General features: G+C 41.5%; 1 protein-coding gene across 3 annotated transcripts in view; it reads left to right on the top strand.

Annotated features, from left to right (window-relative positions):
• Nucleotides 1-751: 751 nt before the first annotated feature.
• DCUN1D4 (defective in cullin neddylation 1 domain containing 4) overlaps nucleotides 752-17,708 on the top strand; it is a gene marked incomplete at both ends in the record, with an annotated part of 32,599 nt that continues 15,642 nt past the window's right edge. The window contains 4 exons of one of the 3 annotated variants that reach the window (XM_079534627.1): nucleotides 752-776; nucleotides 9,838-9,908; nucleotides 10,728-10,767; nucleotides 16,661-16,690. In XM_079534627.1, the coding sequence (XP_079390753.1) occupies nucleotides 752-776; nucleotides 9,838-9,908; nucleotides 10,728-10,767; nucleotides 16,661-16,690 (166 nt within the window). Of the gene's footprint in view, nucleotides 777-1,070; nucleotides 1,204-9,837; nucleotides 9,909-10,727; nucleotides 10,768-16,660; nucleotides 16,691-17,708 lie in introns of those variants that run through there. The other 2 variants (XM_079534626.1, XM_079534628.1) reach the window with 2 other exon arrangements.

Below are 17,708 nucleotides of genomic sequence, written 5' to 3'. Positions count from 1 at the left end.
TGGCATTCCTGCGGGGAGAGGCGGGTAGGTGAGCGCACGGCATTCAGAGGCGCAGAGCACCCGCCGAGGAGCGGGATCCCAGCCGGATCCTCCCTGACTCGCGGCGGTTCTTGGGCCGCACACCACGTGCGCTCGCTTTTCAATCGCCGCAGCTAAGGCATGGCGGAAAGGCGCAGAGCCTGGACTCGGACCGGCAGGAAAGGATCGAGAAAGCGGTTGCGGTTCGCCGAAGCCGCCTCCCCCAGCGACCAAAGCGACCCACGAGAGCAACCCTCCACCTTCCCAGTCCCGACGGCTCTGCAGAGCGTCGCCAGCGGTGCCCGAGGAAGCTCTGCCCCTCGCACCAGAGGCCCTGCCCTCCACCCTATTGAGCCAATCGCACGGGGCCGTGGGCGCGGCCCTTCTGTTCCTCAGCCAATCGGAGGCGCGGCTGACACAAAGTAGAGTTCGTTGCACGCGCTTTCAAGACCAGAAAAGATTGCCAGCAGTAACGTCCAATCGTAATAAAGGGAGGCGGGGTTGGCTCGGCCGCAAACCCAATGGGAGGGCGAGAGCCGGGGAGGAAGGCGGTACGGGGCAGGCAGAAGGAGAATGGCGGGAGCCTGAAGCAATAGGGGAGCAGAACCCCGAGCAGCCCGAGCCAATGGATACCGCCGGTGGGCGGGGCGGGGGCGGCCGTGCCTGGGCTCTGTGATTGGGAGAGGGGCAGCGGGAGCCGGGCCGGGCAGGGCCGTGTGTGCGCCGCACGAAAATGCACTCGGATGCCGGCGCTGTCAGTGAGTAGCGGCGGGCCGCGCCGCGCTCCCTCGCCCGCTCTGCAGCGGCCCTGCCTGACCGGCCTGCCGCCCGCTCGTCTCCTCCGCAACTGGTTGGGGCGGCGCGGCCGAGCGGCGCCTCATTCGCATGGGAGGGCGCCGGGCCGGCGGGCGCGGGGACGACGACGGGCAGGCCGGGGACGGCGGGCCGGGGGACGGCCCTCGGCAGGCTCCGGGCGGGCGGGAGGGGCCGGGCGGGGAGGGGCGTGCGGCAGTGGGGGCGGCAGGAGCGGCGCCGTGCGGCTCTCGGAGGCTATGACGCAGTTTCCCCGGCCCGGCTGGGAGAACGGCGGGCTGGGGGCCGCGGGCCGCCCGAGCGGAGCGGCGGCGCGAAGGGGAGAAGGGAACGAGGGTAGGCGGGCAGCGGCGGTGCTGCCCCGCGGGAGAGGTGCGTGCGCGGAGGGGGGCTGTGGGCGGAGCGTTTCCTTCGGGCCGGTGCGGGAGAAACGGGCTGCGAGGGGGGAACGGGCGGCGCATTGTGGGAGGTGGAGGCTCTTCCGTCGCTGCTCCGCGCGGGCGGGCTGGGGGCGGGGGGGCCTTTGGACTACAACTCCCGGCGTCCACCGCGGCGCGCTGAGCCCCGCCCCCAGCGAGCTGCTTCGCCGCCCCGGGGCCGAGCGGAGACCCCGGGCCGGGCCCGGTCGTGGCGCTGGGGGCGGCGCGGGGCATTGGGAGGGTCTCGTCTGTGTGTGGGATGGCGCCCCTCGCCGCGCTCCCCGAGGTGCTCCCGGTGCTGTGCAGCCTCATGGGAGGGAGGGGGGTGTTGGGAGTCACGGCCCCGGGGCGCTCTCCGCTGCAGGGCTTTCCGAGCGGGGGCTGCGGCCCTGCGCGGTAAGAGGGGGCCGCGCTGCGGGGCAGGGCAATGGGCGCCAGGCGTTATGAGGGGCAGCGCGTCAGCGGGCCTGGGCTCCCCGAGCCCTCGGTGCTCCTCGGAGAGGGAAACTGGGCAGGGAGGTGCAGAGCCCGTTCACGGTGACGTTATGTAATGTCTTTAGCAGTCCTGGTTTAGTCTACCTTTATGTTTATCATTATGTCGTGGTATCGAATGCTCCCACTGAAGCAGAAGCAGCCACCTTATATTGGAAATAGGAGGATATTTTTTCTAGAAAGTGCCTTTTGTTTGCTCCCTTTGCAGTATCCTCTGTCTAAAAACCAGAAGATGCAGGTCTGTATTACGCACTTGTGGGCTGCAGCTGCAGCTACTCCAGCACTCCCTAACGGAGGGTGCTGGAGGTGGTGCAGTGATTTGTGGTTGTTAATTTCTCTGCGTAGAGCACACAGAGTACTGCTGCTCATGCTTCAGCTGTTGCTGTCTTCTCCTTCAAAAGGTCCCTTGCACCAATTTCCATCTTCCACCACATTATATGGCAAAGCCTTGAAGTGCCTATATGTGTATATGTGGTATTTTCAATAGGAATTTTCCTAAATTAACTTGTATCATTACCTGTAGATTCATACTTCTTTTTCTTTTATTTATTGTTTTCCTTTTCTTTTGCTTTTTTTCCACTGTGGAAATGCTTGAAACAAGAATTAATGTTTCTGTTGAGTTGTCTTTTTGATTCTCTCTATTCCGTTAATACATTTTTGCTCAATTTTTCTATGAGTGATTTTTTTCCACATTACATGAGAAGCACAACTTTCCGTTTCTCCTCTTCTCTTAAAAGCTTCTTGCAGCTCCAATCAGTGTGATCAAAGATGGTTTCTATTTGCAAGGCAGTAAGTCAATGAAAGGCAATAAGCTGAGTAAGGCAAAAAAACAGCTTTCCTATCAGTGTTTCTCTTTATTATTTTGTATCAGGATGGGATTTTATTCGTATTATTTCAGTACTTGGTTTGTTTTTGTCTGGGTAACTTGTGCTAACTTGAGGCGAGTTGTTAATTTATCTTCTTTACTTTTTCCCCCTTGCTTTGGAATCGGGAAAATAGTTCCCCCCCATCATTACATTCCAGTTCATGTATTTGCCTCTTCAAGCAGAAGAGGAAATCACGCTTGATTTCTATAATGTGCTTTATGGAAAGCAAAGAGCTGGGAAATAGGGTTAAAAATTTTAGGAAAATGCTCACCTTTTGCGCTCAATTTAGGTATTAGGTATCCCCACCTTAATAGTGGGGATGTGTGTCCTTCTGCAAGAAGTAATGCTGCTCACAAAGACTTAAAGCAGAAGCCTTATTTTAAAACTGCCTACTTGCAGATCTCGTATAAATGCTTTTCATGTATTGTCCATTTTAGACATTTTTCTTAAAAATGTAAATCTGAGATTAAACAGAATTTCTCATTATGGCTCATAAAGAGATTAAAAAAAAAAAAAAGAAAAAGCAACAAAAAACATCCAGTTCATGCAGTGATTTTTATTTGATTTTAAAATATACACTGCTGTTAGAGCCATGTTCCAGTGCCATTTGTAGCAGGTGTTTGAGGGCACAGACATTGCTGCAGCTCATAGCTGAAGCTTACAGCTTCTGTGGCTCTGCTGGTGCAGGGCTACAGAGGAGCACTCTCTAATCCATCAGTCAAATGTATCTGGGCTAACTCTTGCCAGTTCCTTAAATAGGCTCAACCGACATGGTAGGTTTTCACCTGCAGTGGATTAAGGAACATGCCCATGACCTGTGCTGCTGGCAGAGCCATAGAATCTGTAGCTTTTGGCAGAGAAGAGAGAAGCAAGCAGCTGGGACAGCAGTGCTTGTGCCTGGTGTAGCTGTTTGTAGGCTGCTGCAGTTTCATCCTGATGTACTGATCCGTGTCGTGCCGGACATCCTAGCAGTGCATACCAGGGTTGCATTTCTGCTGAATTAGCTGGAGCACAAGACACAAAGTTTTTATTAGCTTTATACCCTTTGTAGGATGGCAAATGATACCTAATCTGGCATGAAGTTTGGAGCAGTGCTGGCAGTCTGTGCTGTGGCCATAGCATCCAGTGATACAAAGTTAACTCATTGACTTATTTTGGAATGAACTTGATGCTGGAGTAAGAGAGTGGATGAGTACACTGCAGCAAACGTGTGCAGGCTAGCTGTGTATTAAATGCCTCATAGCTGCATTTCCTCTGTCCTGCTCATGACGTCAGGAGCACGAGCCCACTAAAATACTGTTTGATTTTATAATGTAAGCTTTAGAAATAGGTTTAAAAAAGATGTAATTGCCCCCAGCTTTATTCATTCTTTTCCATCTGTGCCTGGCCATTCCATTTCTATGATATCCTGACAAGAATCTCCTCTAGGAATGCTTATCGGGCACATTTAGTGGGCACGCAGGCTGTGGTATTTGCAGCAACAGAAACAGATGTATTACACCATAAATGCACACAGTGTTAGATCTTTGGCTAAAAACCAAAACAAAACATGAGCCGGTGCACAGAGTTTATTTTAAAGTGTATATGATAGAGTAGCTCTGATTTGTTCTAATTAAATTAAAGATTAATGGACATTCAGAGGAAAGGAATGGCTATGTAACATGTCTGCTGCTTAAATTGCTCCGAAATTCTCAGTGAACTTTAAACCTCAGTAGCTCTTTCTGTAAACAAGCCTCCAGGTCAGGGTGCTTATTACATACCTGGGTGAAAGAAGGATTGGTTCCTATGAAGGAAAGATTAGTGCTTTTCCCTTTCCGTATCTGCAGAGCATGCAGTAGTTTCACAGTGCTTTGCTACAAGTACTGTGAGTGACTGCTGATGTAATACCAAATGTTGTGGCGAAGGTTTGTGTTAAGATGGTACCCTTTAAGTTCAGTGTGCTGTCATTTCAGGCACATTTTGTTGTCAGGGCTTTATTTTAATAACGTGAACCACTGTCTTGCTTCAGGATGTTTTAGGGTGTAGGGTTTGGAAGACACGTGCAAGCTTTCACACATGTATTCATGCTGTGCTGGCATCAGCAGTGCTGGGTGTTGAGTTCAGAGCTGTGGTGCACACGTGCCCGCAGGGGTTGTGCCCTGCAGCATGGCACAACAGCCAGGAGGGCTCAGCCTGCTTCTCTTCCATTTAATTGGGAGCCCTTGCACTCCAGGTAGGAACTCACTTGAGCTCTCTTTCTGAATCGTGGATGCCCCATCCCTGGAGGCATTCAAGGCCAGGCTGGATGTGGCTCTGGGCAGCCTGGTCTGGTGGTTGGTGACTCTGCACATAGCAGGGGGTTGAAACTAGATGGTCATTTGGTCCTTTTCAACCCAGGCCTTTCTATGATTCTGTGGTACTCAAGGAAGAGTCTGAGAGAGAATAAAGTGCCATGTTTCTTTCTGTGGTGGACTTTGTGACAAGGCTGTAGGGATCTGTAAGGTTGTGTCTTCTCTCTCACTTTTTGATTGGTAAAGAGCGGTGAAACAAAAGTGTAACAATCTTGCAAAGGTCTTAGAACAAAAACTGTACTGTAACCCTCTTGTAAAAGTTGTAGAGCCAACACCTGTTGTACCCAAGTGCCAGTGAGTCGCTTTGTTTAAGGCGGCCTCGAGTCGGCCGTGGGCTCGGAAAGTGACTTCATTCATCCTTGGACAGGAATGCAGTGTCAGTTCCTGGCTGCTCCGTGTGCTTATTGTACTGCACTTGGGGATCTCTGTCTTTAGGTGTGTTGTTTTCCTGTAAATGAAGACATTTTCATTTGTTTTATACACTCGAATATAGAAATTCTACTTTCTGTAAGTACTGAAGGCTTCCACCAATTGTAGGCATCAGATCTGAACGTCTAAACTCATTGGTCAGTATAAATTGTTGTGCCATTAGGATACTTATGTAAGCAGATCAGGGAGCATAACATTGTGTTATGATGTAGTTCATAATGATTACATGATTCTTTTATTGGATAAGTAAGGTTTATTCGAAATCAGTTAGGGAGGTGATACTTTGGACTAATATTTCTCCTATTGCTACAAGTTTTCTCCATTTCTGCTGTTTGAAGCCAGAAACTGTATTAAATAATAAAAGAAAAAAGCTGAAACATTCCATTCTAATTTTCAGGGCATGAGTCTGCCCGGTATGTGTTTCTGTCTAATTGTTTTCCGAGAAGCTTTTACCAAATGACAGCATTTATAGAACTTTACAGTCATAAAAATTGCAATGACTCCTTCCACTCTGAAGTTCTTAACGCAGAGTTGCATCTGTAGCATTCATGTGTCACATCTGTCTGGCATGATATTTTTAGACAGACCGGTAGATTGAGACCTACTGCTAATAGAGATTTCCTATTTGCTGACATTATCTAGAAGCTTTTAATGGAAGCCTGGGAGCCTACTCCTGGCCCGATCTTGTGCTGGTGCAGGTTGATGGTAGGTGATGGTGCACCCAATGGCTGTGGTTTGTCAGAGCTTTGAAGTGATAATTTTAACAGGAGGAAATAAGCTACAGGTGTCAGGCAGGTAAGTGCCATGTGTGGGTGGGCACAGAGTTAGAATACTCTTTAGGTATTCATTTGTGGTCTCATTTGAATAGTTTGGCAGTACGTGGTTTCCTGTGATAAAAACTATATATATATATATATATATATATATATATATATATATATATTTTTTTTTTTTTTTTCTGAAAATGTGATTTCATGGATTTGAATTTGACATTTCAGGTAGAAAATATGCAGCTTCCATTCACTTCTGTCATTTGCTTATATTTAAAATATATATTGAGGGTTTTTTGGAGGGGAATGGGGTGGGGGGAAGGGGAAATAAACTATGTTGTGTCTCATTGCATTTCTTAAATTTGTCTCAATGAAGGATGTCGAGCTACTTTTATAAAAAAAATGCCCAACCAGTTGCTCTCTTCTTTGCCTCTCCATAACTGTCAGGTCTAAATTTTGTAAATTTTAATATTAAAGTATTTTAAAAGTTATTTTAAATCTTTTTGTTTTCTAAAATTAATTTGTATGTGACTGGGACTAGTTAAATAACCCAGACATTAGCGCTTGTTCTTAACGCTGAACTGTGGATAAGGGTGAAGTTCCATTTTATGAGGCTGGTTCTGGCATTTCTTTCCTTTCTGGATGGATTTGCAATTATTTTATCCAGATTTTTTTTTTCCTTAGCTGTTGTGTTGTGGATTATGTCAAACTATTTAATAGCATTTGGGATTTCCATTGCTTCAGTCCATTGCTAAAGGTAGGCTGGCATCTGTAACAAAAGCAAGTGTAGGGTTTGTAACATAGCATGTCTTTTCTTCAGGATTCCTGAAACAAGCAGCTTTTCTCCACTTGATCCCAGGTTGTTTTTCCTTTTCTTTTATTGCAGTAATAAAAGCAGAATAGAATCATAGAAGGTTGGAATAGTTAAGGTTGCAAAATACCACTATGATCATCTAGTCCAACCATTGATCCATCACCCCATGCCCACTAACCACATCCCTCATCAGTGCAGTTCCTGAGTACCTGTAGGGACAGTGACTCCACCAGCTCCCTGGGCAGCCCATCCAATGCCTCACCACTCTTCCCGAGAACAAATTTTTCCTACTGTCCAACCTGCACCTCCCCTGCCACAACTGAAGGCCGTTACATTTTCATCATTCCAGGCTGGTTGATCTGCATTGAAACTCTTGTGTTCAGATGACAAATGGCTTCACCTAGGCCGACTTCCTTCACATGGAACCTGTACCAGCTGCTGCTGGGTGCGGAGCTCCTGGAGGTGCAGCTGGCTGGGCAGCTGATGAAGTGCCTTGAGGTGCCCGGCTGCAGCTAGCTGCTCAGCAATGCTTAATGTGTGTCTGTGCCTTCTGCTGGCTTTCCGAGTGGTATCACAAGAGTGTGAGAGGGAGTATTTTTCAGATTCTGTTCATTGAAAAGCAGCTTTTTTGAAGTATAGCTTCTCAGTATTGTGGAATAGTTTTGTGCCTGTTCTTTGCAGTGTGGATACAACAAACACTGCGACCAAGTTCAAAAGGGAACTTGTGCTGTAATTAAATTTCCCAATTATTTTGGCTGCCACTCATGTTTGCTTCTATACCAATAGTTGACAAAGCAGCTTATTTTTGCTTTTGGATCACAGCCCCACTTTGGAAGCGTCGCCTGTGGAGAGACAAAACTTTGGATTCCTGTTTTGTTCTAGAAGCCTTAGTATTCATGTGGATATACCAGTCTGTGCACAGCCAAGGTGTGATGCTTGTCGTGTAAGAGCTCTAAAATATATTGCTGCAGCTCTTCCAAGACCATCATAATTGTGTAAGGTTTTCTGAAGTAACAGCTTAAAGTTGTAAACTGTTTCCAATGGATGTGTGAAACGTCCTGGTGCGAATGCTGTGTTTTGAAGTGCCTAGGAATGCTTTATTTCCAAGGCAGTGCCTAGTAGACTTAATCCTAGTTTCTAGAATACTTTTTTTCCTATTGTTGTTGTAGATAATATTTAAAATTACTGCCTAGTATTAATTTAGAAGAAATATTTGCTTAGTATTAGACGCTTGATGGCTCCAGATATCACTGGTTTCTCTGAAGACCTGCATTCTCTGTAGGTCTTAAGCTATGCAACAGGGGAAACTGTAATGTTTGTGTTCTGAGGAGCACCGTCTGGGCTGGCAGTTAGCAAAAACACCTTTCCTTATTTTAATCTTGCTCTTCTCAGAATAACAACCTGTCTTCCCCTCTGCACCCCCAGCTCCTCTCCAGTAAGAGGAGACAGACTTTCTGTCTTGGTATAGATAAATATATCTGAAGTTTGAAATTCCATCTCTGATGTATCTGACTTACAGAAATTGTGTTGCTGTGATGGGGAATGAGGGTAAGAAATAAGCAATTATTGGTGAAATGAGGCTCTCCAGATAAGACAATAAATAGAACCTGTGATTCCTTGAAATACCTCTTTTAATTCAGCATGTTGAGAGAATTCTGTACTGATGTGTGCAGCAAGTGTGCTCTTTCAATTTGTCATTTCCACTCTCCCAAGGATCTGCTGTTTAATGCAGATTGTTCATCCTTAGATCCTGGGTCATCTTCAGTGTATTTTGGGAGCGTTTTCTTGAAATGAAATGTGGGAATTACATTTTTTCCTTACTTGTATCTTTTAGGAGGAACTGGAGAAAGCCACATTTGCTGGCAGAAGCACTGCAGCCATTAGCACACAGCAGTGACACCAGGCATGCAGAGTTACATTCTGCTTGCAGTGTTTTGCTTGCCAAATAGGATGTGTCTCTGTGTTGTCAGTGTTCTCTTCTGCCCAAGTTCCAGTGGGGCTGCCAGTTTGCTTTTGGTTTAAATGGAAGTATTCTGTAGTGGTTTGATGTCTTATACCTCTCTCAACTGCTCTGTGCCCAGCTTCTGAGACTCGTGCTGGTTTGCATGCTCTCTGACTGGATCAAAATGGATCTTTTTGGTGAATTACTTCTTACCTAGTTTTATTCTGGACTTGTTTCTAGCAAAAAGAGGTGACTTAATGGAACAGAGAAGGACCAGCTTGTCTGTTTGTGTCAGCTGAGGCAAACTCAAGTGTTCATTTGTGAGACAAGGAAGCAAAGTCAATATCTATGTTAGGGCTACTTTCATGAAGTGTCAGAGTTCCACATTTTGGGTTCTATTGGCTTTGGTCATAACTGCTGTATAGTGATTTGTGGTTCGTTATGCAGAAGTCATGTTTCAGCTGTGTGTGTTCCAGTAATTTCGTTGTACAAGGAAATGAGTATAAAGACAAGTTCTTGTTTCATCATCTTTTAAAAAACAGTGTTTTCAGTGGTCATTTTAGAATGTTAGGTGGTAATTAAATTGCTTTTGGAGTAGGTGGCAGAGGAAGACTGAGTAACATGGAAACTATTAACGATTCTTCATCTTGAGGATGAAAGTTGTAAATGATTTAAATTTATCACATTTAATATAGTTGCATATTTAGCTATAGTTCTGTTTTGCTGGATATCATCCATGCCTTAAGAAGAATGCATATATAGGATTTCTTCTGGAGATTTGACTTAATGTTTTCCATTATGTGTTGAAAATGTCAGTGCTGAAAAAGGGTTGGCTTTTGTTTTATAGTCAGGTCACGGTTTGATTGAAGTACTAGAATTTATGAAGATCTTGATTGTTACAGCTGGAAACCAAGAAGTTTAAAACTTTTTTTTCTCCCCTCTAGATTTTCAGCTGAATTCTCACCTATCAACACTGGCAAATATTCACAAGATTTACCACACTCTCAATAGGCTGGTAATGACTTGCCATTTTCTCTTGGTGGAATTGCTAGGGCTATAGGTCAGAATGTTTTTGTGGTTGAAATCCTTTAGTGATTGCACTTCTAAGAACTATCGCTGCTTGTCTGGCTGAGAGGCTATGGGTTTTGAATCTGGGAACTGCAGTAAACAGTAAATACTGCTGAAAGGTTATACACCAGGGTTCAGAGTGGAGTTTTAGCCACGTTCAGTGCAACACTGGATTTGAAGTTTTTTCCCCAAACAAGTTTTCCTGGATGATCAGGTGATGGCAATCCTTCTTACACTTATGTCTTCCGTTTGTACATTGCAAATGTGGTGGATAAGACATTTCCTAAGGGGAAAAAAACAGATAACTTGTTTCCAAGTTATCCAGCTGAGTTTTAACTGGGTTTTTTTTTTTTTTTTGGACATGTGTATGTTTAGCCGTAAGCAGTGCCACTGCTGTGGTAAAGGCTAAATTCAGATTTTCTAATATGGCATTTATTCATGGAGTTTTTTTAAAAAAGCCCTGCAAAATTGCCCATTCAATGCATGGTTACTTCTACTCTTCAGATGTTGTTTGTTTTTTTGAGTTTAAAAAAGTGTTTAAAAATATTTTTCAAATTACTTGTAGATTATCCTTGAACTTTTTAGATACATTTACAAGTATAGTTGTTTTGGTAAATACAAACCCAAAACAAAAAGCCTCTGCAGTTTCAGCTAAATGTTCCTTAAGTAGTGAAAATGAATATTAATATGGAATAGAGGTTAAAAGGTTACTGAACAATGGAGATTATGATCTTATTAAACTGTATTCATTCCTATTCTCTTGCAGAATCTGACGGAGGACGTTGGCCAAGACGATTGCCAGACAGGTATTTAATAAGGATGCAGTAGAAATAGACCACAACAATTTAATCTTGATTCGTGAAATAAGTGTCTCTAGCATTATGGAAACTGAGATTTTAGGAAGCTGATGGAATTTTAGGAAGCAGCTACAGAATCGTGTTTTTCTTTTTTTAAAGATTTCTTCAAAATGTTTGTGCTTTTAAATTCCCCAGTTGAGAAGAACTGGCAGGTTTCAGCAGTATGTTATTTTACAGTTTCTTTGTGTAAGTTCTTTAAGAAGACCTTATGACAAATTCCTCTCACTCCTTGGACTCAACCCATCAGACTAGCAGAATATCCATGTTCTTAGAGTGTTTTGACTCTTGAAGTTGCATTAGTGAGAACAGAGCAAAAGCAAGGCCTCTCATGGCTATTGTGTTGCCTGTGACCGAGTTTAAATGCTGTGCTCCAAACAACCCAACTCTTTGTTTCTTTCAAGTGATTTTGTAGGATGGAACTTGTTCTTATTTCTTGTGTAGTTTTTCAGTAAATATCTAAGGGCAATTTCTTAGTTCCCAGTCTGTTTTCCACTCTACAAAATGTCGTTGTTTTTGAGGCCATCATCTCACATGTGTAGTATTAGCTTGCTGCCAATTCTTGATTCATCTGCATTTGTGCTTTTTGTGGCTTGATATCTTTTAATGTGTGCTACCTCCTTTTCTGCTTGTTCCTTAAAGCTGACATGTTCCTTGATTCCTTTTTTTTTCATTTCTTTCTGTGTTTCAAGCATGAAACTTAAGGAGGAAGGAAAATAACTTGTTGGCTTCGAGCTCTGATATTAAGCAGAGCAGTTCTTCAAAACTGCCCACATCTGTCCTCTCGTGTCTCAAAGTTGTTCTTTCTCCTGAGGTGCTAGCTATGTGTGCTGATGTTACCCTGAGCGCTTAAGAAAGTGAGGAGAGCTGTCTGCTTCTCCTGGAGATTTCTGGAGCAAACTTGTAAGTCTACCACCCTCTTGGCTTAGAGCAATGAGAAAAAATGCACTGGGATGGGATCTGACCGAACTTAACCTGTGCCTTTTGTCACCTCCTCCATACTGATTTTGTTTTGTAGTTGCACTGTCATACCCTGTCAGAAGGCTTCTATCAAATGTTTTCTGTCAGTGGGCTTGGTGATTTCTTACCTGAAGTTAGCTCGTTGTATAAAAGCTCTGCAGAAGAGGTTGTCAGATGCAAGTAGTTTTGGCAGACCTGTTACCATCCATTTGTTAGAACTGAAGTCCTCTTCTTTCTCCCAATGGAGACTTGGAATTTTTCCCTTTGTGACCTAGTTTCTTGAACAAAACCTGTATGCATCCTTATTTTGCACGTGAAAACGTGTTCTATAGTCTTTTCTCACTTTTGATTGCAAAACTGTTCTGAAGCATCAACTATTGGTTTTGAGGCAGTCAAGTTCTGTTACTAATCAATAAAAGTAAGTAGCTGCTTAAGGTGTTCAGAATTTCTCCTCTCTTGCTTAGCACTACCATCATAAAAGGTCAGTTAAGAAATCAGCCTTAGCATTCCCATTATCCCCTTGGGAACATATTTAAGTATGTTGTTGATTTTAATGTACTGCTTTATTCTGACACTTGTTGTTATTGCCTACTTTGTGTTTGTTTGAATTAAGCTGTTTTAAAAGCTTAAGCAATACTCATTGAATGAGTTTGGACACAAAATCCCAGTAAATAATATATTTTTTTTTCATAATAGCTGTAAAAGAGCCTTTCAAACCAGGAAAAAGTATGAAATGAGAGCTGAAAGTAGAAGTTGCTACTGGCAAATTCTTATATTCAGATTTCATTCTAGTGTTTCTTATGCTTCTGCCCTGTTTTATATCCCTTTGCACGAAAAGGTGAAGTCCCAATGTTTGCATGACTTCCAGCCTTGAGTTCAGTTGAAAAGTATACTTGGCCTTCCTCATGTGAGGACAAGTAGACGTTCAGGGGGCTGTTTTGGCCATTGTGAATATAGTGCAGTCATGTCTCGTGTTCCCACTTGTTGGGGGACTTGACACTTGTGAAACGTCGTACAGGAAAGTCTTAAGTCTGGAAAAATCAAACCCATCTTTTCCAAATCATTTGATATCATTGTGCTTAATTTTACATAATTTCTGTTCTCTGGTAGTAAGAAATGTCAAGACCTATTCATTATATTACACAGCTTACAGAACTGCATAGATCTTGTGGGTTTATTTGAGATTCTACGTCTAGAACTCATCTGACAGTCATGTTAATAAATCTGTTGCTAAGGTTTCTTTGAGTGTTATCAGACTCATCTAGAGATTTGTTTTGTTTTGGTTTCTTTTTGAGATATTTTTCACACTTTGAGTCTTCTGAAGCACGTCTTATCCTTAGAGATTACTGTTATTTTTCTGACGTGTATCCTGGTTAATGTTGTTACAGTGGAGTCATGTATTAAGTCACCTTAAACTGTGACTTATATCCAAATTGAGTTGAGACTTCTGAAGCTGCTTGGAAAATGGAGATTTCCATTTTAGGTTACCCTTTATTTATAATAAACTTTTAATGCTTACTATATTCTTTCAAAGCAGGTATTTCTGAGCTATGTAAATATGCCGGACACTGAAATTATTTTAGACAAATTCTATCTTTTCTAAGTATTACTGTTTTTTTTTTTTTTTTTAAGTATCTGAGTATCTTAAGTATCTAAGAGCTGGAGGATGGGTTTTTCAGATTTTCTTCAGTGATTTGGGAACTATCCAGAACTTTATTCCAAAACATATCACACGTTACAATTATAGTCTCATAAAATGTGTTAGCATTGAGTGTGTTTATATATATCTGAAAAATAAGGTAGACTGTAAATGTGTCATGGGGCTTTAACTTATCAGCTGTTTCTAAGGGTAAGAATCACAGACAGTTGGATTCATTAAACTCTTTGCTCTTTTTTTCCCCCTCCTTTTTATATGTATTAACTTGGAAATTTCACTCCTGAATTTAATATTAGTCATTTTTGAACCACCTATAAATTGAGCAATAGCTCACATTAAAGTCCTACTTTGATTATTAAATTGTGACTTGTTTACTTATGCATACTAAAATGTCTGTATAAGTGTATATCCTGCTTTCTCCTGACTGTTCTAACACAAAGAGGTAATGACTTCAGGAAAAATAAAAGAAAATTAAAAAAAAGGCTTCATTGCTTTTCTTGAAGTTTGGAAGAGGATGGAGGGAAAATTATTTTGCTTCTGCCCTTTTTTTTTTGGTTGCTTTAGGAAAGAAACCCCTTGTAAGACCAAAGCAGTTCTGTACTGTGGAATTCAAGATAGAGGAGGTGATTATTTTTTTTTTTTCCTTCTTTTCCTAGTTTTACAAGAAGACAGTAAATGGTTTGGTGGTTTGATGAGTACCTTAGTTTTTTTTCTCATCTCATATCTGAAAAATGATGATTATTAACAGAGTTTGTGGTGCTCTTGTTGCTTCATTGAGTGAGTTGCTTTATCTTTTCCAGTTCAGCGTTCACAATTTGTAATTATTTTTCTTTTGAAACATCCATCTTCTGTCAGAAGAGCAGAAGTGTTCACAGTCATTACCTAAAGAGTAGGAGAAATGATGCGTCTTTAAATCTTTTCTATAGGGACACAGCTTGCAGTATTCTTTTTAATTGACCACTGTTCTTTCTTTTTTGTTTATTCTGGTTTTGTTGTTATTCTAGGAGTGTCTCTCCCTTGTGGTGCTTATCTTACATACTGTTTCATATTTCTTGGGGTGAATTTTAGCTCTTGAGTTGATGCATCTCTGGTAACTGTTTCCTGCAAATTTGGAAGTACTGAATAGAACATTTGGCAAACAACATTTATACTCGGCAGGCTTTTGGCTGGTGGTGGCCTATTCAGCAGCCATTTGGAGGCTCTACCTTGCAAATGCTAGCTTCAAGTGTCAAAAAAAACAGTGAGGACTAGGAGGGTTCTGCCAATCTTGAGTTGAGACCCAGGAGTAAGAAACTTTGAAGATAATCACATTCACATCAGAGAAGCTGCACTTGGTAAGTAAAGTTCCTGTCAAACTTTGCATGAAGTCAGAGAGAGCTGCATGTGCATTTGCAGATGATCAGACCTGTGAGAAGCAAAATTAGTTGGGAAAACCCAGATATCAGTAAGGTCTGTATAGAAAAGGTTAATATTAATGCTACTTAGTGATCTATGCTGTAAAATAAGAAATTGAAAGAATTTAAATGAAGCTACATTTGGATAGGTTTTAACTTTAGATGAAAGTAACAGAAATATCCTGCTTTTTTAACTGCGAGAAAGTTGTAACTACCCTTCAAATTCAATATACACCAATTCTAGTGACAAAAGTAAATATTTTTCAAGTAATGTTTTTGCAGTGTGGTTTTCAGTAGTTTATAGATCATTCAACAGTTAAAACATATTGAAGGTTTAGTCCAAAAGTAAGTTATTAAGACGTTTAATCTCTGAAAACAAGTAGAGTATGTTTGTCCACATTGTGTCTTTGTGTGTGGGTTGAGCATATGCATTTAATAGCCATTTACCAATTTCTGAGCTCTCTTCTCTTTCCTTTTCTGTCAGTTTGATAACTGCAACTAGATACATTCAAACCAAGAAAGGGTGTAAGTTTTTTGTATGAGTTGTTGGAGAAATTGGGGTGCGATGAATTTTGTTACCATTTTAAGACTTCAAACAGGAATTCTTGGATTAAATTTTTTGGTTTGTCTGGGGTTGCAGAGCTGATAAAATGATTTTCCCATTCTATAACTTTTATTTGTTTTCATCTTCTGCTATGCATCTCTCTTCACAGTAGCCTTGCATATTTCTTTTCCCAGTAAAATAACAAGCATTAGCAGGAGTAAACTGGACAAATTCTAGGGGGTTTGGTATGGTAGTTTGGGTTACGTTTTACTAGAATCCAGTGTCTATGGCATCATAAATAGGTTTCTAAATAGGCATACAAAAAAAAAATAGTTTTCAAAGGAATGAGGTGACTGCGGGTTGTGTTCAGGTACTCAAGTACATACGTACCTTCCAAAATAATCTATTTGTTAGCACACACTTTGATTTATTAAGTTTGTGTCTGAGTTTGTTTGTAGTTCTGAATCTGTTGGCTGTCATCTTAAATGTCCTTAGTTTGTGTAGGTTTTCAAATATCAGAACACTGTTTAGAAACTTGATTTAAAAATCCATAAAACATCATACTTAGAGTAATTTGTGGGAATAGAATTTTGTGGTACTGTTAATTTGCAGGTATAATAAGATGGAACTAATGCAGTCGTAAGATGAGGTTCATTAGTTTCTTTAACCTGGGTAGTAAAATACTTTGGGTGTACTGTGAAATTTTGGTGATCTCTGGCTTATCTGTTTCAACTATACTTATTTTTGAGAATATGATGATTGTTAATATCCTTTTATTATATATTCAGGGTAATGCTTTTAGAAGTACATTCTACTGTATACATGTAGCTGTTATATTTTGTTATGGTAGAAGTTTGAGTACAGTGCTGGATTTCTTTTTAATAACTAGTTAAATTATATTGTAAATGCACAGTACTCTTAAAGCTCTCTTATTAAAAGATAGTGCAGGTATGTCCAGGGAGGGGAGCTTAGCAGACGAAAGAGAGAAGGAGGGGGGAAAAAGTATAGGAAGAGGATATAAATTGGAAAGAGTATTTCTTGAACTAGAGAGATAAATTTTCTTAACGGAAGTGAGTGTAAAGGTAAGACCAAAGAAGGCATGCTAAATTTAAAACTTTGTTAGCTGAAACCAGATTGTTAATGTTGATAATTGGTGTGACCATATTGCCTACTGTCAGAAAAATCCTTACTTTTATATGTCTAATAGTTTCAGTGCATGCTTAAAATAAAGTACATGTAGCAAAGCCTGTGAGGCTGTAAGGTTCCTTACATGTGTTTCTCCTATAACAGGAGAGAGACTTTCAAAGATACGAAGAATAGGTAAGCATAAGATTGCCATTAGTATTTGTTGGGAATTGGGCCTCTGATTTCAGTCTGTTCCCCTGGTGTCGAATGGTAGTACAAGTTTTATTGCTTAATTCTGTGCTGTGATTTAAAATAAAAGATTTTGTGAACGTGTTAGTAAAGCAGAGCTAAACTTGGATGCTGTTGAAGCTAAGAGAAGGTAGCTCAGGCATGCTGTAGGTCTTCATATTTTCTTGCAAGTTTCTTTGGCATCGCTTTGTTTCCAGAATTTTATACCTCACCTCTCCCTTCTTTTCCTTCTAAAATTTCTCTGCATAACATTTAGAGCTTTGTTAGCTCTTTGAGCTGCTCCTACACATACCTTTTTCTGGTGTCCATGTGGTCTTCAGTATGTGAAAGCAAGGCAAAATTTTGCCTGACTTTTTAGCCTATTGCTTTCATGAGGCAGCAAAGATATTTAAACAACTTGCTGTACTAATATACAGAACGGTTTATGTGGGGATTGTTTTTTTCTTTTTTCCCTTCAGTTTAATTACAGGTTTGGTGAGCTGGATTAGCACACTGAAGAGTTTCCAGAACTGGCAAAAGGAACAAGTAGGAGTGTGCAGCTAGCACCAGTTTTTTAAATTGGCCATTCTCTACTTGCAGAACTTCACTGTTAAAGAACTACTTGAGCAAAATGATACTCATTTTTTTCCTAATGGTTGTTAAGCATCTCTTTGCAAAAACAAACAAACAAACAAACAAAAAAACCACTCTAAAAAAACAAACAGGAAAATAAATAAATAAATAAATAAAGCAGCCACTCAAACAACCACCTCAACAACAACAAAAAGCTCCTGAAAAGAATCCCCTTTCTTCACCTCCTACAACAAATCGAAGATAAATGGAAAAAAACGCCCTCCTTTCCTTGCTATCAGTATCACAAAAAAAGTGTGGATTAAAAATAAAAAGGTTCTGTTTTCTAGAGCTGTGCTGCTCTAATCTTTGGGTTTCATCTGTATTTCAAAAAGTAATGGACAACTCTCAGAAG

Source organism: Tetrao urogallus (assembly GCF_951394365.1).
Source record: "Tetrao urogallus genome assembly, chromosome: 4".
Classification (NCBI taxonomy): domain Eukaryota; kingdom Metazoa; phylum Chordata; class Aves; order Galliformes; family Phasianidae; genus Tetrao; species Tetrao urogallus.
This window is presented reverse-complemented; position numbering and strand designations above follow the sequence as displayed.